The sequence below is a fragment of the Lactuca serriola genome, chromosome 9, assembly GCF_051521515.1.
Source record: "Lactuca serriola cultivar US96UC23 chromosome 9, Lser_US96UC23_V15, whole genome shotgun sequence".
Classification (NCBI taxonomy): domain Eukaryota; kingdom Viridiplantae; phylum Streptophyta; class Magnoliopsida; order Asterales; family Asteraceae; genus Lactuca; species Lactuca serriola.
This window is the reverse complement of record NC_136416.1, coordinates 10,077,864-10,102,190: the sequence shown is the minus strand read 5'-3', so window position 1 is coordinate 10,102,190 and position 24,327 is coordinate 10,077,864. Positions and strand designations below refer to the sequence as shown.

General features: G+C 35.3%; 1 protein-coding gene across 1 annotated transcript; it reads right to left on the bottom strand.

Annotated features, from left to right (window-relative positions):
• Window positions 1–372: 372 nt before the first annotated feature.
• Window positions 373–1,614, bottom strand: LOC145077205 (Ubiquitin-conjugating enzyme/RWD-like protein). The gene has a single exon (XM_079022967.1). It carries the CDS (start codon window positions 1,563–1,565, stop codon window positions 555–557), a length of 1,011 nt encoding a protein of 336 aa, XP_078879093.1. The 5' UTR covers window positions 1,566–1,614; the 3' UTR covers window positions 373–554.
• Between the last annotated feature and the right edge of the window lie 22,713 nt (window positions 1,615–24,327).

Genomic DNA, 24,327 nt, shown 5'->3' with positions numbered 1-24,327 from the left:
TGTTAGATATGAATTATATAATTATAACAAATTGATTATAATATCATGGGTTGAAAACCTTAAGTACCCACCAGGATTCGCACTCTAAGCCACTCAATTTCTTTGTATCACAGATAGCGGTACAAAGGTATTTGATGTTTGGATTGATGAGAGATTAAAGGAAATGTAGGCCATTAGATGTTATAAGGCCAATAATAATTATGTTTATGCTTATGTTTCTTGTATCAAATATCACATCTCAAGTTTTAATAAATCAATGAAAAACATTTCTTCGGAAATACTTTTATGGGACAAATTCCACAATATAAAGAATACTCTATTTTAAAATAAGCATAAATAAAATGGTCTTTTCTGACCATAGAAATGGGGATGTTACAGATATAGACTTTTAATTTTTATATAATTAAACTTTCCGTATGAACAAGTCCACTAAGATATTGACCTTTAATTTATGTATAATTTTCATTGAGCACCAAAAAACCACCTTGCACAATAATGACTCATATTAATTCAAATTTTTTTTAGAAATCATGAGTGCATGTAAAATAATGATATCAATCAAGAAGCTTGAATATTTTCACTTCCTTTAGCCTCTCTATTTTGGCCCTAAAGAAGAATTGGTGCCTGGCTAAGCTCCGAACTTGTTTCATGTAATGTTCATATCTTATAACCCCCTTTTCAAGAGCCTTCTCAAGAGCATACATCAAATCTTCTAAAGCTTGGTCTTCGGCCAACAATTCCAAGGCCAAATGTGAGTACGTATCTATACATTCAAATGCATCCTCAACTTTCCCTCCCATAGCAACACTTAAATTTACTTTATTCACAGCCAACCAATTTATCAATATATCAGATTCGTCAGTTATTTCCTTGACTCTTTGCTTTAGATTAACCCTTTCGTGGTTCAATCCAATGATTATGCTAGTTGTGATATCAACACGCATACTCATATCAGCTTGAAGAATAGTTAGGTTTTCTACTTCATCATTTGTGGTTTCCCTCAACGTCATCATGTCATAGTGAAGCATCCACCAAAGTCGATCCATGCAATCCGTTTTTGACATATAAGAAGGGTGAGATAGAGTAGGAGCGCTGGCAAAATAAAAAGGGTGATCTAAGGAGAATATTTTTACCAAACTATAAGCAAGACCTAATAAATCGTGCCCAAAAGGACCCCACGTGTGAAGATATGATGATGTTGTCACTCCGGATGGATCCACAAAAGGGTGATTAGGACGAATTGGATAAGTTGGATTTGATTTTGAAGTTACTTGAACAATAGGCGGCTTATGAGGGTAGTGCTCATGAATCCAAATGCTTACATGGATCGAAGGCAAATATTGAGAGATATGTAGGTAGCCTTCAGCTTTCAGTAAGTTCACCATTGTTCCATCATTGTGGGTAAACATGGCAACACTAGGAGACAAGGAAGAGAATTCAATATGAAGAGAAAGTAAGTGTTTTCGTATTAGCCATTTTTGGTGGGTGTCAGTATATGCTAACGCATGTACAGTGTTGCAAAACATCGCATTGTTAATGATTTCAACCGAAGGTGGTGATGCCATGGTGAAATGAGTGGAAATTTAACCGTAGAACTCTCGGAAGTTATCATGGAAGAAATACTTGCTATTTATAAGTGAGGTTTTTTTTTTTTTTTTTTTTTTGTTACGTAACCCTTTACATTTTATTTAATAAATACTACTTTTCAAAGTCAATTACAATATTTAAAAAGTTAATAGTACAGTTTTGGTTGCTTGGAAATTTCCAATGACATAGACACATATACCAACTTCATTATTTACTCATATAATTTGGACAAGTAAATTGTGTTACTCCACATATTTTATATTATAGTTCCCATTTAGAACTATAGCTTGAGTGTTTGACCGTCTTCTATATTCTTATACCATAGAAGTCGTTACTAAACAAGCGAGACGATTGCTTTTTATAATAATTTGACGTTTTGATGTCTAAACTTCACGATTCAACTTCAAAAATAGACTTTGAGTGTAGAAAGAAAATTACATGGGTGTTCATATCCTCTTCTCAACAAGGAGCCTGACATCTTCTTATTTAATGCAATACTTCTCAACCCCCATATAGCGTTGAGTGATGATTTATTTAATGAACGTACAAGTGTTATTTATAGAAAATTTCCTTTCAAAGTTTGTAAGTTTAGTCAATTGTGAAGAGTAAACTCCAAAAGAGTCATTTCCTTGTAGTTGCAAGTTCCCATGTAACTTCCATTCAAGATATAAAAAATGTCAATTTGGGTTTATCAAATCTTTGATGTCACTATCCTCAATTTTATAAGGAAAACATGTTTATTGATATACACAATTTTCTCAACCAACCTCGTGATAAAATATAATCTTGATTTCTATGGATAACTATGAGCATTATTATATTTATTACCCTATATATTATTGCTTTGAAAATACATACGTACACATCAGGTGTATATATAGAAGATACGTACGCGTATACATCAGGTGTGTATATATATAATAGTTTCCTTGTGCAAGTAAAGAACTAAACATGATAAGCATATGCTAAAGATAAGCCGTGTAAATATCAATCTGATAAGAAGATAAGTATTTCAGCAGGTTTTAAGTTTTATCTATACTAATAAATAAAACTCATTTTCTGCCACATGTCATGTTCTCATTGATTTGGACACATGACATTTTAATAGATTTTTAAAATTTATTTATTCCCACATGTAATTTTCTGATTTGTTCACATATCATAACTTATTTCGGTTATAATATTGAGAGAAATAAATGTTTCCTTGAAAAAGAATTGATATATTTATAATGTAATAAATGTCATAATTAATGAAAGCTCTAAAATTGATATTGATATTAAATTTAATGTTTAAATATTGATATTAAATTTTTATTTTTAATAAACCCATGTATTACACGGGTCTTACACCTAGTTTAATTAATATAGATTAGATATATTTCATGTATATATAAATATATTTTGAATTGACTATTTTAAAACACATTAGTCAAATTGAAAGTTTTATACTAGTAATACTAGGCTAAAGTCTATAAGCCCATATCCCAACCCAAGTTAAAGTACATTCATTCATGCTCAGGCCCACCATAGTCTAGCAATTACAACTAGATTACTACTTTGGCCCAGTAATTGAATGTAAAAACCCAACTTTTCATTATTATTAAAAAAAAAATCACCATCTTTTAGAAAGTCTTCAACACGCTTATTTTATCTTGAATTCAAATTACAGGCAAGAGGTTAATAATATTATAAATTCATAAATATATTCCAGTGTCAGCGTATAAGTGTATATGCTACACGTTTATAGTCAAATGAGATACTCGACGATCTAAAATAGATATTGAATTTTGGTAACCTAATTTATTGGTTGGCAACCGGATATACTTTGTTTATTATAAACTCATAACATAGATTTTTGAAAGTTATTTTTTTTAAAAAATAAAATACCTGAAATGTACATATACCAAAACTAAATTTTACGTACAACTTGCCTAGCTTAAACAATACACTATCTATTTTTAGTAAGTTTTCTATACAAATTCAAGTTTCACCAATTAGTACTCATGTTTCATGCTGGTGATTTCGATTTTGGTTCACAATTTTTATTTATTATGTCTCGTTAACGTAAATCATATATACTTTATCTATACACGTTTTTTTTTTATTTTAATATGTGTTTTGTAGTGAATATATTAGCACTTACTATAACTATGAGACCATCGAGAATATAAATGTATTATGTATGAACAAATGTAAGAAATACAAGAAAACATAGATGCATTGTGTACTGTGTCGTATTTTGTATGGGTGTTGATACCCCCAAGAAATGAGCAGTGAATGTTTTTGTGCTCTGGAAAGATTACCGACCATATTAGAGTACTTTTATATAGTTTTTATGTCATTTGGCGGAAGTAAAAAATATGTTGTTTAAATGAATAATAAAAATTCGATAAATTAGGTTTTATGGGTAAAGTCATAAAGTGTAAGGATTGGAAGTTTGGAATACTTAGAATATCATGATTTGATGTACGAAATATATATATATTTTTTAATTTTATTATTATGTAATGTGGTATTTTAATTCAATGAAAAAACTAGTTTTAAAAAAAATTATATGTTTTAATGTATTTTTAAATTAAAAAAAATGTGTGAAATAATATTTTAATTATAGGTATCTCATGGTTTAGTGGTAAAGAGATAATAATAAGGTGACACCCACCACTATAATGGTTATTGATCGGTATTGTGGATAACCTAAGTTTTTTATAGTGAGTATTACTAATCAAGGCAAAGTTTGAAGAAAATGTGGTTATTGTATCCTTGTATTTTCGTTACATATTCAGTGGCAAAACCAGAAAAATAAATAAATAAAAATAAAATCCAAGATGTAGTACATATGATTTTCAGGATAGTACACCGAAAATATAAAATTCGTCTCAAATTTTCCAAAACTTTTACCTTAGCCTGAAAATTTAAAGGTAGCATTAGCTACCCCTAAAACCCCCCTTACTTCCTCCCACTTACATACCAACAAATATATATATATATATATATATATATATATATATATATATATATATATATATATATATATATATATATATATATATATATATAGGGTTAGGTTATTTTGTTTTAACTATCTATTGTGTGCATGTATAACTGATTCTGGACCAATCATTTTAGTTATTTTAAGAAAGTAATTAATACATATTACATGTTGAAGATATAATAGGTATTAATTATATTTTCAGCATTTAATATGTATTAATTACTTTTTTAAAATAACTAAAATGATTGGTCCATAATCAATCATACAGGCACACAATAGATAGTGAAAACATTTGAACCTAACTCTCTCTCTCTCTCTCTCTCTCTCTATATATATATATATATATATATATATATATATATATATATATATATATATATAGGTTCAAATGTTTTCACTATCTATTGTGTGCATGTATGATTGATTCCGGACCAATCATTTTAGTTATTTTAAGAAAGTAATTAATGCATATTAAATGCTGAAGATGTAATTAATATTCATTATATCTTCAACATGTAATATGCATTAATTACTTTTTTAAAATAACTAAAATGATTGGTCCAGAATCAGTCATACATGCACACAATAGATAGTGAAAACAAAATAACCTAACCCTATATATATATATATATATATATATATATATATATATATATATATATATATATATATAAGGTTAGGTTCATTTGAGACCACTTATATTTTGTGAGACCGTGAGACGCATTTGTTTATTTTTTTTTATTTTTTTTTATTTTTTTTAGTTAATTCATGTTCCAAAAATAATATTTAAAAAAAGAATTTTTTGATTTTTCCATTTATTTTGCATTTTAAAATTATTTTTAGAATATGTACAGTGTAATATTCTATTTAGAATATTTCACGTATTTTTCAAAAAAAATAGAATTTTTTTTTTATTTTTTTTAATTTTTTTTAATTTTTTTTAGTTAATTCAAGTTCCGAAAATAATATTTAAAAAAAGAATTTTTAGATTTTTCCATTTATTTTGCATTTTAAAATTATTTTTTAGAATATGTCAGTGAAATATTCTATTTAGAATATTTCACGTATTTTTTAAAAAAAAAAACGGATTTTTTTTTATTTTTTTTTATATTTTTTTAATATTTTTTTTAGTTAATTCAAGTTCCGAAAATAACATTTAAAAAAAGAATTTTTGGATTTTTCCATTTATTTTGCATTTTAAAATTATTTTTAGATTTGGTCTCACGGTCTCACAAAATTAGAATGGTCTCAAATGAACCTGAACCTATATATATATATATATATATATATATATATATATATATATATATATATATATATATATATATATATATATATATATCAACAGATATTACTTACAAATGCTACATTTATATATATATATATATATTTTTTATATATATCAATCATATGTTTAATATGTATTACGTCGAATATCCCTTCATTTGACCAAAAAAATGTTGACTTGATATTATGACTCATCCTATTGCTAGTGGTTACGAAGGATTAATGGAATAACAATTATTTTTTCTCTTTTGCTGTACAAAATACTATATTAGGATTATTTTTTTCAAGTTATACACATGAATTCTCTATGAACCATGTATGTATGTAATGTGCCTACCACTTACACATACGACAATGTAACAAAATGAATTAGATTGATAACTCTCAGTATTTATAAGTATGCATCTGATAAATGTTCAAATATATTATGAAAATCAGAAAATGTAATGATATGTTTATCTTTTTTTCATAGTTTGGAAGGTAACTTGCATGTAGAAAAGTTTGGTAAAGAGACAATATTTGAAAATTGATTCCTTACCCAACTAATAAAGAAAGCATAACATCCATATTCTACCTTTTTTTTTCTTCGAATCCATCATTGTTTTTAGTTTTTCATAACTTTTGTTGTTGAGACATCTTCTTTTCATTTTCATCATTAATGAAATTTATGATCATCTAATTTGGTAGCATTATGTGTACCCTAGGCATTCACTTGTTGTAATTTATGCATTAACTCAATGTCATTATATGATTTTGACCAAAATTTACTAAGAAAGTGATTGGATCTGCTACAAAACTGAAGTCACAATAATTAGGGTTGTAGTATACGAAAATTTTGATTTTGATTTTTCAGATTTTCCAGAATTAGATTTGGTTAATTAGATAACAAGTGTTTTGCAGGAAACGCATATAATTATGATTGAAGATGGGATTTATCATTTTGAAAATACATGTCCAAACACCTTTTCATAGGATTTTGTATAGCATTTCATACATTCAAAGTTTTAAACATTTTTTCTTTCGTTGCATCAAACACAAATCTAAGATTTTTTTTCTATGAACCAGCAAATACAAATATATAATCTACTCCTAAACTAACATCTAATTTCATCTATGTCCACGACGAGACTTGAACCCTCGACCTCAAAGAAGAATGGCACCACCTGATACCGTTGGGCTAGAAGCCCTAGGGTAAACACCAATCAAGATAATGTCCATATGTTCTGTATGGATAGGGAAATGGTGGGATGTCAAGTCCACCAAACAAATTACACAATTTTGTTTGCAAATAAAACATACTCCCTCCGTCCCAATATTATTGTCCACAGACAAAAAACAGACAGATTAAGAAAAACATTAATTACCACTAACTTTATATAATAAAATGACATTTATGTCCTTACTTTGCATTTAATGCTCCATTAAATTCTTAGTTTGTTAAGTAATAATGAGAAGGTATCTTGGTAAAAATGTTATTTATTTTTAGAAGTGGACTATTATTTTGGGACAAACCAAAAAGAAAAGATGGACTATAATTTTGGGACGGAGAAAGTAATATATTAGTAAAAAGGGGATCGATCCATGGAAAATGGTTATATTTAATCATCAATGCAATCCAATTGAATAACTAAAATAAAACTAAATAACTACAATTAAACTAAAAAGGGGGTTTTGTGAATTGTTTGAAAACTAAAAGACTTGAAGAATTAAAATGCTTGCAATTAAGCAAAATTGTGAGAATTGATCAACTAATGCAATTCAACATAATGAATATTTGTTTGTCTATCATTAGAATTCATTATGTAAGCTTATTATTCAACCCAAATTGGTTATAATAATCATGAAGCATGATATGTCAAAATTACTCAAAGGTAGCATGGAGTTTGGGGAAGCTTACAACACATATTCTTAATCAAAATCATGGATTTAATTGAAGCAATTGAACCCAAGAAAACGAATTAGCCTTAATAATAAAGGAATTTCCAATTCCTTATGGATGTCGATGCTTAAACATCCATAAATGAGTCATGATCCATAAGCTAGAGATGAATTCTTTCATCATAAAACTCTTGTTCTAAACAAATTCAATGATTCATTGCTAAAAAAAGACCAACATTCTCTCCTCAACTACCAAGCTCAAGATCAAAGTATTAAACACGCATAAGAATTATGAACTAAGTATCATAAACATGAGATAAATGATAACCAAACATGAATCCTTCAAAACTCATAAATATTCAAGGGTTTTAGTCCAAGTCAACCAAAATAAAGAGATTATCCACTCATGGCAACAAGAAAATAATTATAAAGAGATTATCCACTCATGGCAACAAGAAAATAATCATAAATGTGTTTTAACATCAAGAAATTAGAAATTACTAGAAAAATGAGAAGATGATGACTCTAGCTCTCCAAAATCGCCTCTAAGTCGCTCCAATGGTGGAAAATTCGAAGTGTGAGTTGCAAGACCTAACCCCTAAAGTAAATGATGTGTCTGTTAGCCTATATATTATTAGCCCACATATTTATGGGCCCTTTAGTCTTTAGCCCATTAGAGTTTTGTCTGGCTTGTATTTATTTTCCGATTTATTCTTTTTATCCTTTATGCTTTCATTGAGAACCATGTAATTTCTCTCTATTATAATCATATGGCAATGTTATCATGGTATCAGAGCGGAGGTTTGATACGTTGTTAGAAGACTTTGTAGCAGTCATCTATGACACATATCGATATGTTTGATGTTTCTCCGTTGCTGATATTCGTTTGCTTGTTGGTATTTATTTGTCGTTGTTGTTGATTGATATCTTGCTGTTCGGTTGATTGCTTCTGTTGGTTTGTTACTCCTCTCATTCTCAAATTTCTTATCAATTCTTGTGGTTATTTATTCATTGCCAACATAACTGGAAAGGATAATTCCCTGCAGTCAATCAATACCCGTCTAGATAGAAAGAATTTTACGTATTGGAGTTATGTTATGAAGAACTTCCTTCGTGGGAAGAATATGTGGGGCTATGCCAGTGGGACTAAAGCCAAACCCTCAGTGCCTCAATCTGAGAGTTTCGATTTGTTACTTGATGCTTGGGAGACTGATAACTCTAAGGTCATTACTTGGATTAATAATTCTATTACACAGTCTATTGGTATGTAGTTGGGTAAATATGACACAACAAAGGAAGTTTGGAATCACTTGTAGAGACTGTATACTTAGTCCAACTTTGCTAAATAGTATCAATTAGAATATGATAATCGTGCCCTTCAACAAAATGACCAGAGTATTCAAAGTTTCTATGCTGTTATGTCTGATTTGTGGGATCGATTGGCTCTTACTGAATCTAAAGAGTTCAAACATTTTGATCCTTACATTTAGGGATGAGCAATTGGACCAGGGAACCGGCCGAAACCAGTACTGGAACTGATCGGGCCGGGACTGGGACGATATTCTTGTGGATTTTTGGAACCTGGAACCGGTCGAACCGGCAAAAACCGGAACTGTATGTTTGTTATTTCTCGAGGACTGGTTCTGACATTGAAGCGGCAGAACTGGCAAGAACCGGTAGGAACCAGAATCGGTAGAACCGGCGGTCTAGTTCGGTTCTTAATTTCGGCCAACTTCAGTTCCTAGGTCAGTTCCGGTTCAGGCTGGTTCTATCCGGGTCGATTCCTTTGCTCATCCTTACATACATTGCTAGGAGGGAAGAGCAACGTTTGGTCCAGTACTTGATGGTCTTGCGTTCTAATTTTGAAGGCCTACGTGGAACGATTCTTCATTGCTCCCCCTTCCCTCAGTAGATTCTGTCGTTCATGAGTTGATTGCTGAAGAGGCTCATATCAAGTCTCACACAGATAAAGGGTTTAAAATAACCTCCATTCCTACTTCCATTGCTTATGTGCTTTCTGTTTCCTCCAAACAGTCTTGAAAAACTTCAATGGTTGCTTATGATGAGTGTGCATTCTGCAAACAGAAAAATCATTGGAAAGCTTAGTGTCCATTGTTAGTCAACAAGGGTAAATCTAGTCAGTCTCAGTCGGGACAACAAAATAGGTCTGGTCAACAAAAGTTTCAGCCACGTTCCTCTGATACTCATCCATGGACACCTCACCCTTCAAATTTTGTTGTTGCTGCTACACCACCAGTTGACACGGAATTTGTTGGAAACATGCCACCATCTACATTGGATCCTAAGGTTTTTGAGAGTTTCAGACAGTATTTGGCTTCTAATCCTACTTTCAAGTCTGCATCTATGTCTCATTCTAGTCCTACTTCATTTGGTACATCAATATTCTCTCATCATTATGGATTTTAGATTATGGTGCAACCAATCACATGGCTCCTCATTTGTCATCATTTACTTCTTTGTCACACATTTCATCTATTTTTGTTATGTCTGCTAGCGAAACATCTATGCTAGTCGAGGGTGTTGGGTATGTCTCTATTTCTCATATCAATCTCCCTGATGTTTATTACATTCCCAAACTTACTTTGAATCTTGCCTCAGTCAGTCAGTTGTGTAATTCTGGTAATTAGGTGTTCTTTAATGATTTTGTCTGTGTTATATAGGATCAAAGTATCTGTTGTTGCTGCCACTAACACTAATTTGTCTTCTTTTCATTTGAGTCCTTTGTCGTCTGAGTTTTATCTTTGGCATTCTCGTTTGGGACATGTGTCTGTATCACATTTGAGTTTTGTAGCATCTAGTGGTGTTTTGGGTAATTTGAACACTTGTGATATTTCTGATTGTAGTGGTTGTAAACTAGCAAAATTCCCTACTTTACCTTATAATAAAAGTATGTCTTTTTCCACTACTCCTTTTGATATTTTTCATTCTGATGTGTGGGGTCTTGCACCAGTATCCACAAAGGGTGGTGTGACAACCCAAAATTTCTATTCGTGCAAACCTTACAGTCAAACACTTCAAATAAAAGTCAAATTCATTCCTGCTAATTTTTAGCTCGGTTTAAAGTCCGTTTGGGTATTTTAAATATTTATTCTTCAAAAGAATAAACGAAAGGAAGTATACTTTAGGATTAATTTTACAACATTTAAGTCACGAAACTCCAAGAGCTAGGAGTTTTCGGCCCAAATAGTGTTTGGACCAAAAACCCTAAAGGGTATATAAATGACATTTAGTCATTTTTACCATTCTTCTCCCATTTCCAAGTCAAAAACAATTCTCTCTCAAGTATCATCCGAAATTTTTTCAAGATCTTCAAGATTGTAAGTGTTTCCTTCTTTGTTTAGTTGATCTCTTCCATTATCTAGTGATCTTACGTGATTTCATCCATGGAATCATTCCATTTTCTTAGATCTTTAAGTGTTCTTCATTTCACCAAGAACACACACTAGTGTTTTGGGCCGAAAACACCTTTCTTTGCTTCCATATTGTAAGTATCTATCTCTTATACTTGTTATCTAGTAAGGGTACTTAATTTAGGGCCTTGAAAACATCCATTTATCCAAGAACAAAGGTGTTTTCGGTCTAGTGCATCTCCTTAAACCAAAAACCCTAATGAAAGGTGCAAAATTACTTTAAGCCTTCCTAATGCTTAGTATTGAGTCTAGAACACTTCTTGCTTGTTAGAAGCCCTTGGAAATCACCTTATGCATCAAAGAACAAGAGTTTTCGGCTAACCTTTTGGACCGAAAACCTCTTGGACCGAAAATCACAAGAAACATACCACTTGGACCGAATGCCCCCTTAAGTGGCTATACAGCCCTTAGATGCAACCCTTGGTACTTCTAGCACTTGAATCAAAATGTTTTCCATGTCCTAGGGTGTCTTAACTTGGTTAATTATTTGTTAAATGATTAATTGGTTACATATATGTGTTATTATATGCTATATAGGACCCGTGTGTGTGCTCAAGTCTTCACTTGACACTTAACATTCTATACAATCCGTTCATCCAAACCACTCACTACAGGTGAGTTCATACCCCTTAATTAACCTTTAAATGTTTCTAAATGTTTATAAATGCTTTTATTGGGGGGGGGGATACAAGTTGGATCATGCTAGTTAGTACATCAATCACATGTGATTAATAACTAGCATTCAAATGGATTTACTACACTTTTAGCTGTTTTACCAATCATATTACTTCAAATGGCTTTATCAAATGTTTTTACATGCTTAAAACTCCTCATGAAACTGTCTTACATACTGTATGTTTCCTTTCAAACTTTATTACAATTGTGTTTCAAATAAAGGTTTCCTTATACTTAAAACTATTCTTATCAAATAAACTGCTTTCAAAATCGTTTTACAAACTGACATCAAGTCATCATTTTCTTAGTTATTAAAGTTTTCAAAGTTTTTACAAAACTTCTTTTATACTTTTATATTGTCAAATGCATGCCTATATATGTATAGTTATATAAGTAATGTTTAAAGGACTTAGGACGGCTAGCTCGCTTTATTTCCTTTTCCTCGTTGGGATGTGGCGTTAGGGCATCGGTTATTCGTTCGAATGTCATCTAAATAGTAGTTATATATCATGTATACTTATATAGACATAAAAGTTCCATTAGTTAGTTCAGTACCTTTGGGTAGCAAAGGCATACGTCGGTTATACACATACATTACTAGTTACTATAATAGGTATAGTTAGGAGATACTACTTACTATTCCAAGTACAAAGAACCACACAAGAGTCAGTTCATTCATGAGTCTATACTAATACAATTACAAAAGTACAATTACAGGCATACTAATACATTACATACTATATGAAGAGATACTATTACATACTATTACATAGATACTATTTCATAGATACAATACACGATAACATAAGAGAACACACAATAAAGAGAAACATGGAGGAAGATACAATACACGATAACATAACAAACATAACAGGGTGCTATAACATGGAACAATTACAGGATCTAACTATACCAATGAATCACTAACACATTGTTCTAAACAAAAGGTGATAGTTATATTGGGTATACATTATCATAATAATGTGGATGTTCACGGCTTGCAATCATCGCTGGGGTCGCGATTGATTCTTAGAATCTCATGACATGGGAGCGTTTAGTATGGGATCTAGCCATCACATTATACCGTAATACTCAATTAAGGCAATTAGTACAATAGTAGCCACTTATTACAAATACTACAGTACTTACACTTTACATACGACAAATACAAAAGGATACAATTCCAGTTATTAGATTATTTTCCTTATTACCTTTACTTTGTGTCACATTCACATAATCGATGAGGTAGATTAGATTTGAATAATAATAGTTGTACAAGGAAAAACATTCACTTAAGTAGAGGTTCATACTTTCAAACAGTCGGGTCTTGGTAGAAGGCTACTTTCAAAACAGTTGGGTCTTGGTAGAAGGCTACTTTTTATACTAGTAAGAAATATGGGATTTTCTAGGGTTTTCATGTAACATCCCAAAAATACGAGCCAAAAATTTCATTTTTGAAAACATGTAATTAGTAAACATTCGAATAAAAACGTTTTCTGATCATAACATTTTATAAAGTTATCGCATGTCTGGAAAAACATTTCAATAACATAAAAATATCAGAGTACAAATCCCCAGGAAGGTGTCATGATGCGGAATACGAAGTATGTGTGTGTGTGATGTACCGCTACCGCGCCAGCTCCTTCCCCTTCGACGAAGAGGTACTTGAAACCAAAACTGAAAACTATAAGCACGAAGCTTAGTGAGTTCCCCCATAATACCTCATACCATACAAGCATACAACATACAGCTAGGAGATACGGGCCTTGCCCACACTCATGAAGATACGGGCCTTGCCCACACTCCGCTAGTCGAGGGATACGGGCCTCGCCAACGCTACACTATCTGGGAGGTACGGGCCACGCCCACACTCCATTCTCGGAGAGATACGGGCCTTGCCCACACTCAACCGCTAACCCATAATATACAAGTATCACACAGACAACAAGTATAGACAACTCTATCATACAAGCATATATCATAATCAACTCAATCAAGAGATACGGGCTCAGCCCACACTCTAGTACCTACATCTTGTCTACACGGGCCGACCTTGGTGCCTTAGACCGGTTCCTACCGAAAGGAAACTCACCTCAAAGTAACTGTCGATCTACGTGGGAACTGACTGTCTGCTGCTACTGCCGCTCCGGAGATCTTCCGGCTATAATTCCCACAGAACCCTTAGTCAAATACTGCTAACCGATTTCAGGGTAAATTGACCATTTACCCTTTCAAATCAAGAGTCAAGTCACAGTCAACTGCCAGTTGACCAGACTCGCCGAGTCCCTTTCCCTTAGCCTGACCATAAGTTCGTCTCTACTCGTCGAGTTAAGCGTAGACTCGACGAGTTTTCCTTCTATACCCAAGGCCAATAGTCCTTCATCCTACTCGCCGAGTTGTATGAACAACTCGCCGAGTTCATCTTCATCCGAAGAAAACTCTAAGCTGTGACTCGCCGAGTTGTTCTTGAGACAAGAAGATTGCCATGAAATCGTTGAGTCATGGCATTGACTCGCCGAGTGACTTCATGAGTGAGTCTGGCTTCCGACCCACTGAGTCATACCCTATGAATCACCACTCCAACTCGCAACACAAAAAGGGAACAACCCGGGGACTCGCGACCCGACTCGCCGAGTCAAATGAACGACTCGCCGAGTCCGCCTCATGCAAAAACTATACACGCGATTTTGCTTGAATCCAGTCCATTCCATTCATAGATTTGGGTTCCTAGGGCCTGGTTTACACGTAAAGATTCCAACTTTACGTGTAGATAATCACCAATGAAGGTTTTAGGGCTCAAAGTGCACCAAAAGGGGTAGATCTAGGACTTTCATGCAATAAGACTCCATAAAGGCAGTAGATCCAAGCTCCAGGGACTAAATCATGCCTAGATCTAAAGGCTAACAACTTATTACAACCCACCAAGCACAAACAAGCTTGAAGAATGGCTCAAAAAGGACTTTCATGAAGCTATTAGGGACTACGAGCTTGAAAACAGAGGGGAAACGAACTATACCTCAAGGAAAACGTTGAGATGACACAAAAATGCTTGGTCTCCTTCTCCTCTTCTTGATCTACTCTTCTTTCTCCTCCAAAAGCTTCAAGAACACACAAAAACACTTTAATCTCACAAGGAATGAGGGCAAAACGATGATGGGAGCTCTGAGAGTGAATGGGGGTGAGCTTGGGGCGGAAATGAGGGTTTAAATAGGGTGCAAACCCTTGAAATTTAGGGTTTCAACAGACAGCGGTGACTCGCCGAGTCGCCAACTTAAACGTACCCCCGGACCGCGTCCCTACTCAGCGAGTCGGACCTACAACTCACCGAGTCCAAGGCTAAAAATGACAAATACTTAGATAAACTTCACGTTCCAGGAACCAGGTGCTACATTTCAAACGGTTACAATTACTTACAAACATGTTCATTAATACAAACTTTTCTTCAAACATTTACAAGTCTTTCCTTTACAGTTTTACAAGTCAAAGACACATTAATACTTATGAATTCACCAACTTTATTGTTGATACTCGCTTTCAAAATAACTTGTATTCTTAGGTCACAAATAGACATGTACGACGACCAGGTTTTGTGAAGACGGAGCAGTCAAGACTCGTCTTAAATTTTGAATATTCATTATGTTGTTTTATACTTTTAAAGAACACACTTGTACTTAAAATTATACTATTAATGCAATGGATGATGTTGTTGCTTGTTTACTACTTTGCATTGTTGTGATAATTTACATGACGTCCTCCGCCCCAGAATGTTTCCGCCGTTCTCGGTTTTGGGGTGTGACAGATTGGTATCAGAGCATTGTTTATTGTGAATTAAGTATATCAACCCATAAAAGATATACTAACTATAAATACAATGGGATTAAAATACTCTGACCAAGAGTATATACCTTTTAAATAATAAAATATTTAACTAAGCATACATACCTGCATTCATACTAAAATCAGTGTCACAATGACAAGAACAAAAGTATTACGATTGTTGAATATCACAAGTAAGCTCGAGGATGTATGGTCAGTCTTGGGAGTGGCATAGCCTGATCAACTATGTTGGTCCGAGGAGTGATTAGCACATGCCCAATAATGGTTGTGATGTGGCAACAAGTCTAAAAACTTACCAACACTACCACAATGAGAACTCTAGAACAGAACCTAAGTCTAAGATACTATAGGAGTATTTTGTGTTACTATAATTACTTACTTGAGAACTAAAAAGATCTTCATTACTAGGTCAATGGTTGTTAAGTGGATACATTAAGGTTATATGTAACTAGGATGATATAGACTTAGAATCTGTGAAATTTTGCTTTACCCCTGTTCCTTGTGAATTTGGAGTTAAGGTCACTCATTCGAAGGCCTATCCTGTTTTGATTACATATAACTGGTATGCACTTTACGAATAGTGATGTAATTAATGAAGATTATTTAATAATTATCTAGTTAGTTCGTCTAATAACTATTTCCTTACCCCAATTTTTGCGTAGATAACATGGCTGGACTCCATCCCCATGACAACCCGTACCGTCCGAACGAAGGCAATGCTGGATGGTTTGGAGAAGAACCATAGAATGATCATCCAATCCCTTTGAATGATCACCAGGATGAAGACCTTTCTGATGATGATAACTCCGAACCTGAAGTGGAGAACCTACCCTCGGTAGCCCCCATTCCAAATCCTAACCCTCATCCGGCTTTTCATGGCTCGACGCCTCCTTGGATAGAATGCTTGGAAACATGGAGCGAAGAGCAAGATCAACCTATGTGGTTTAATGGAGACCGAAGCTTCTACAACATAAGCGAATGAAGCTCAGCAGACAGAGTTCTACCAATCCTGGTCCGTAGAGTTGCCCGAAACGAGATTCAGGGCAGTACAACTCTCCATCGTATCACCGAAGTTGATGCCAATGCAGGAATGCATACCCTCCGCACCAACCGCCTTGAACACACTCATGAGAGATCTGAGAGAGACCATGAGACCTTTCTGCAAGCCCTAGCTGAAACACGATCCAAAGTCATAGAGCTCCGAGTACGCCAGAGAGTGTACGAAAGACACCTGCTTGATATGGAACGTCAACTACCTGAACTAAGGGTTCGCCATAGGGGTGACCGTCACCAGTAGGAGATGCTTTACTTCCTTCTTTGTTTTAAAGAACCGTGTTCCTGTCGGTGTTCAATGTAGCACTTTCCTATGTGACTACCTTGTAGTGTAAGTACTTTTAGTTAGGCCTTTATGCTGTCAAAGACTTTTCTACTTCGAATGTGATGTAAGACCTACTACAAGGACAATTTTTTTTCCAAGCTTATTACATCTTAAACATCAATGATATTGACAGTCGGCTAATTTCTGTGTCACGCTTTGTTCAAATACTTTCATCATACTATCGTTGGAGTCTATCTGAAACCCACTCTAGTCAAGTTATTGGACTAGGGTAATTTAGCTCAGGGATCATTCCCAATTCTCTTCTAAAGGTTGGATCATGCTATTCACCAACCAATGGAACCTCGGTTAGATGCTCGAGTGCAAGACGGATTTGTCTGTCCTTATATGTGGATGACATGATTATTATTGGTTATGACCATGGTGGTATTGAGTCCTTGAAGCATGATCTAGCTCATCGATTTGTTATGAAGGATTTGGGCTTGTTGCGTTATTTCTTGGGTATTGAGGTAGCTCGGTCAAAGAAAGGGTATCTTCTTTCTCAGACTAAATATATATATATATATATATATATATATATATATCTGACTTGTTTACACGGGCGGGCCTCTCTGACAATCGGACTATTGATACTCCCCTTGAAACCAATGCATGATATTCTCCTACTGATGGTGTTTCTTTGTCCGATCTGAATCTTTATCGCACTGTTGTGGGAAGTTTGGTTTATCTCACAGGTACTCATCCGGATATTCCTCGTGTTGTTCATGTTGTCAGTCAGTTTGTTACTACTCCTACCTTTGTTCATTGGGGAGTTGTACTCCGCATTTTGAGATATTTTTGCGGCACTCAGTTTTAGACCCTCGGATCCATTTATAGAGGTTAAATGATATTAAAAGCAACCATATAGTGTTTTAGAATGACAACCTTTGGAGCCTTTGAACCCACTTGGTTTTGGGGTGTTGATGAAGATAAAAAAAAAAAAATTAAAGTGTACGATTTTCTCTGCAAGTATCCACATCAAGATAAGGCACTTGGAACGCTAGTTCCGTTTTGTATTCTTGAGTGTCTTAATCGTTTAAGAACTTAACTCAAATAAGCACTAAAAAAGACAACTTAAGGGGGCTTATAATCACCAAAAATTAGATTCAAAATGAGATGATGAGAACATAAGAACTCATGCGGGACAAAGGAGGGAGGTTTGCAAGCAACCTCTTATGCCTTCATCAACTTTCAGCCATGCTTAACAAAAGGAGAAGAATTGTTTAAATTTTATAAACTCAAAGTTTATAAAATATAAACTTTGTCTTTAGGTACAAGACAAAAAGATTCAACTATTCTAAAAGGTTGTATATGACTTATTAATACATACCATATGAAATAATAACTTGTGTCTAGTTATACTCTCTTTTAATTATTATTTTCACAGAACAATAATAATTCCCTAAATAAAGACAATAAATTATTTATTACTAATCATATTAATAATAAATATACAAAATGTGTCAACTTGATAAAGGTCTAACCCTATAGAATTATATATTAGTAGCGATATCAGTCAATAATGATTCTTGGACATATAGATTCAAGAATATGTATATAAAAATGAATAATAATAGAATATATATATATATATATATATATACACACACACACACACAAAATAGTCGCCTCAAGTCACGTCTTTTAAACGATGTGCTTCGCCATAGCTCGAAAAAACTTGAAGTTTGACATTACCGCCGAGTCACGTCTAACATTATTTAGACAGTTAATTTTAGGACGGGACAAAACTAATTATTTAATAAAACATCTATGATTATCATCTATCTATTTGTATTCCCATTTAAAAACAAAATCATGTTTTTTCGTTGTTAATGATAATATTAGAAAATATAATTAATGATCTGTATGTCATTAATTATATAAAAATAATTGTTAATAATAATTGATAACAAATTACTTTATACTTGAACAAACGAATGACAATCTGAAATTATAACATCCCAAAATTCAAGACTAAAAATTTTCTTTTAATAAAACATTACTTAAAGCAAAATCATCAATCCAATTATAATCAGGGTATTAATTTCCAAAACACATGTTCATTATCAGAGTAAAACATTCCCAGGCTATCTAATCTATTGTGTGTGCCATGCGATCACCCCGAGCTCTTCCCTTCGCTACCGGAAGTACCTGAAACCAAAACTGAAAACCGTAAGCACGAAGCTTAGTGAGTTGCCCACCCTACCACATACCATGCATAACCCCATACTGCACATACAGGGCCACACCCGCTATCCTGGGCCTCGCCCCTACTTCAAGCCTCGCCCAGCTACAACGGCCCCGCCTGGCTTCGAGCCCCGCTCGGATACAGATCTGTTTCACTTAGGCCTCGCCTGTCACAGGGCCTCGTCCGCTAACATATAATAGCACATAAACATATCACATCACATAAGCTAAACACATACTAACGAATCTTGTCCTAAGGCCTAGCCTGTCTCTGGGCCTTGCCCTTGTCATGAGTCATGGAACCCCATCCATACTCCTGCTGATTGTGAGATACAGTCCCAGCCCACACTCACTCTTTTCCTAACTCGGGCCTCGCCCCTGATCTGCTGCTAATGAGATGTGGAACACCAACCACACTCTGCTATTGGTGAGTTATGGGACCTCGCCTACACTCACCCCCCTACCAGGCACATATAAGTATCACACAGACAACAAGCATAAACTATTACGTAAACCATTCCTTGGGCACCCGCCCGCTATCATTGGTCCTCGACCTGAATATCATACTAGCATACTGTGCCTATGGCTAACCCCCGGGTCTTCTACTCATAACTATATGGGCCGGCATTGTGGTCGTAGACCCATTCACACAAAGGGAAACTCACCTGCACTGGCTGAACTGGCTGATGAACCCATTAGCTGCTGCCCGGCAACTCTCTGAACTCCTGCTCCACTCACTCCCCGAGCTACCAATATTAATGCAACACTGAGTCTAACTGACCCCCCGAAAGACAACCAAGTCAACTCTGGCCAAAGTCGAAGTCATGGTCAAAGTCAGCCTTCTAGGTCAACCCTACTCGCCGAGTCACCCTATTGAATCGCCGAGTTCATATGTTCAGCGTCCTTTTATTCGCGACTCGACTCGCCAAGTCAGTCCATGACTCGCCGAGTCTACCGATTACCAAGTCCTGACCTGTCCAACTCACCGAGTCTCCATTCGACTCACTGATTCGAGTCTCAACTCGAAGGGTTTGGGGTTTCGTGACCTGACTCACCGAGTCCAAGAACAGACTCGCCGAGTCCAAGACAACCTTCAACAGACTCGCCGAGTTGTTCATCCAACTCGTCGAGTTCCTGCCCAACTTCATCTGACTCGACGAGCTGTTCATCCCACTCGTCGAGTTCCTCCAAATCTTCATGCTACTCGTCGAGTCCACTCAAAGGACTCGCCGAGTCTATTCAGATCTCCATACATGCAGAGGACTTTTGAGTCATGCATGGACTCCAAACTGTAGATCTACCCTTCCAAAGCCTATTCCTCACGTAAAGTTGCAAACTTTACGTGTAGGGAAGGAGATCTAGGCAAAATACACCATAAACTAGGGTTTAAGGCAAAGAGGCTCCATAATCAACTCAAGGGCAGATACTTTATGCTTCTCAAGATCATAATATGCTTAGATCCGAAGTAGCAACTTCAGATATGGCTTCTAACTCAAAATGGGTAGCTAATCATGGCTACAATCCCCCAAAACTCACAACCATAATAGATCTAAAGGAAGGAAACGACTTAATACCTTCAATAACTCAAAAGGTTTCCCCAATCTTCAGATCTAAGGCCAATCCTTGAAGCTTCAATGATTCCCCTCTTTCTTCTTCCTTCAAATCACTCAAAAATGGCTTGGAAGCTTTAATGGGCAACATTGGGCCTTAGGGTTCGATGTTCTGGGTGAAAGAGGCAGTAAAGGAACCCTAGGGGAGAGAATGAGACGTTTAAATAGGCTCCAAGTCCCTAATTTAGGGTTTTCCTCGCACAGACCAGACTCGCCAAGTCCCCTTGGCCGACTCGCCGAGTCGGTCACTTACTCCTCTACCCGGATCCTGCTCGGACTCGCCGAGTTCCTCCTTGGACTCGCTGAGTCTCCCCTTAAAGTTAAGGTTTGCTTTCCTTTCTTGACCTTCAAAACTTTGGGTGTTACATAAATATTGCCATTTTGTTATAAATTCATTAAAAAAAATCATATGTAATTGTTGTGATATGTCTCTGGCTCGATCCTGCTCTGTGAGGGATGGAAAAAAAGGGCTTAAGAATCACAACAAAGAAAACAAGACCGACAGCCGTCATCCGGGAGGTAGTCTCGGATCGATACTCCGACGATCAAGTCAGTTCAAGGTTCTGATGAGAGGGTGAGAAAGTATGAGACTAAGGGTTAATGTTGAATGTTGGAACCTTCTCTTGGAGGAGAAGGGACCTTTTTATACCTGGAATCAGGGGAACTAAACCCCGACCATATCTTCTGCTTTTTCAGGTCGCGCAGGGACAGACGGTTTCCGATTGGTAGATCGTGCTCCATGAGTGGCTGTTTGTTGTTGGTGCAGGCTTGCCAGGGGATCAGCGTCCTGAGCATTACACCTCTCGCTCTGGAGGACGACTGGTACTATTTTGTCTTGACGCTGTCTTTGGCGCTAAGAAACGAACATACGATTGTGAAGTCCGAGTGTGAGGACATGACGTTAGGCGTACACAGAATTTTGTCTAGGTCGTCTATTGAAATGACGGTTCCATTATACCTGATGTATTATTGATGGGATACGTCAACAAGTCCACTAGGCTAGTAGACATCAACGTTTGCTTAGGGTGGCTCAGTTGTTCTAGCTTGGATCTGGACACGCATTCAGTGTGGATGGCTTTTTGATGACTGCTGATGCAACGAAGGCATTTTCGCAGGCGGTTTTCATCATTGTAACCGGTTGGACTTCCCGTCTGCATTTAAACTTCCCCCATTTGATTTGAACTTCCTTTTTCTGGTTGTTTTCACTTCTGCTGCTTCGTTTTCTTTTTCTCTTCCTGTTTCTACTCTTCGAAGGACCATGGCTGACTGGAATACTAGAATCATTCCTTCTTCAAGTGAGTTCGCTGCTCTTCAAGAGAGATTTGGTTTTCTTACTGAGCACGGCGTGGAGTATCTTCGAAAGGGGGCGATTATTTCTAGCCCAACAGAGGGGACGGTCGCGGTCATTATTTCAATCTTCGAGGCTGGTCTGAGGCTTCCGATGACGAACTTTTTTAACAAGATAATGCACCAATATGGTTTTCGTGTGGACGACCCGACTCCCAACGTTGTCAAAAAGATTGTTAGCTTTGAAATCGTCTGTCGGACCCTTGAAGTTTTGCCACAATTTTGGGCATTCAAAGCTTTCTTCAATTCTTCTACTCAATCAGTGTTCGTACTTTTTACCAGAGGCGGGGTGTTCATGCCTTCATCATCAAACAAAAATCTCCGAAGAAGAACTAGAAATATTGGTGGATTTGGGTGAATCGTAACCTTGTGGGTTTTGGTGATCCTCACTTGACCACTTTTTCCGATCTAGCGTCAGAACTGTTCAGGGCCAGCACCGCTGTGGCACAAGCACTGAAGACCATTTGTGTTAATGGCGAGGATTGGGAGGATGATAAGTGATGGGTTTTAGCCATAAGAACTTTCCTATGTGCGCATGCAAAACCCTAATGCTTGGATCTAGGCTTTCTAATTAAACATGCTTTGAATCCAAGACTTCTAATGACTAATTAGGTATAAGAACAATACAAAATCAGATCTAACAGCATACCTTTGAATCTCTTGTTTGATCTTGTTGTCTTGGAGCTCTAGAGTCACAATTGTCCCTCCTCTAATGGCTTACAAACACCAAATAGCAAAAAGGATGATATGGGAGAGAGAGGCTAGGAGGAAATCGGCCAGGGTTTCTCTATTCATAATGAGGTGCCGATTTCCCTTTGCCATAGGGTCTATTTATACTTGTAGACTCCTTAAGGGTTTCACCTTAAACCCTAGTTGGATAATCTTTCCTTAAAGCAATCCAAATCCTTTCCTTAGATAACCTTGGACGATTTTGAGCTATCCTTAGCTCTAGAATTCGTTCAACCCTTATCTCTAAAGGATTTACAGTCTAAAGTTTAACTATCAAACAATTGACAGTTTATACCCTCTTATTTAATTAATCTCTTTAAGTCACCAAATTAATACTAATTAATTTATAACTTATATTAATCAAATAACAATATTATTATTATTCTCATAATAATATTTATTCTCTCATAATAAATCATCCTATCAAGTTGCTATGGTGAAGGCAACCCAAAAGGACCATGCACAATCGGGTCAAATACTTGCCTAATATAGTTGCAGCCTTAGACACTATTCAAACAGTCTCCCACTTGGATAAGTCTAGTAACTATATGCACAAGTACAATCCGATTTGCAATCATAGCTCTCAAAGACGCTGTCAAACTCTGATCTAATCAATCTTGTCCTTTAGATAAGGGATCGTACAGTCCTCTGTTAGATATCATGCTGACAATTCTATGGAATGATTAGTCAAGCATTTAGGTTTCTCAATCTTCGATTTATTTGACATAGAACTTAATCGAACACATCAATTCAGTTCTGACCGGGCCTGGCACATAAGTCAAATCAAATCATCGAGCGGCCGAGATATCGCTTTTACCTTCTTGGGATAAAAGTTACAGATAAACTTCGACTTATATGCATTTACTTATTCATTAACCAACTATACACAACAATGCGTTTTATAACACCGAGTTACTGATGTGTTTTCGCATTATCAATGTACAACTAATTAACTAATAACAAACCATATATCTAGGTTTTAAGACTATATGATATTATCATCTTGCGATCACCCTTTTATATCATATTCCATAAGGTGATTCCAGCAAGCACGAGTTTGTTCCAATGCTCAAAACTAGTTCATAAGCACTCATGAACATTGCAGCAACCCTTTGCTATGTCTAACGCCATTTAGACAATCTACACACCAATTCACAACAATCTTCATTCATATCTACTTCCAACATATGAACGATTGTGGACAATTTGAATAATTCGATTATAAATTCAATTATTCTGGAAGTCAAAACATGCAAAGAGAAACAATAGTTAAACAATTAACATAAGTTAGTAACATTACTCATAAATAAAACTCCTTTATTTAATCATCAAATGTTAATTACATTTATCTATTACACGTTTCTAATACTATCTAATCTATGCTAATATCAT

Excerpts from the sequence above, each read along its gene's own strand:
- LOC145077205 (XM_079022967.1), bottom strand. The coding sequence starts at position 1,565 with ATGGCATCACCACCTTCGGTTGAAATCATTAACAATGCGATGTTTTGC.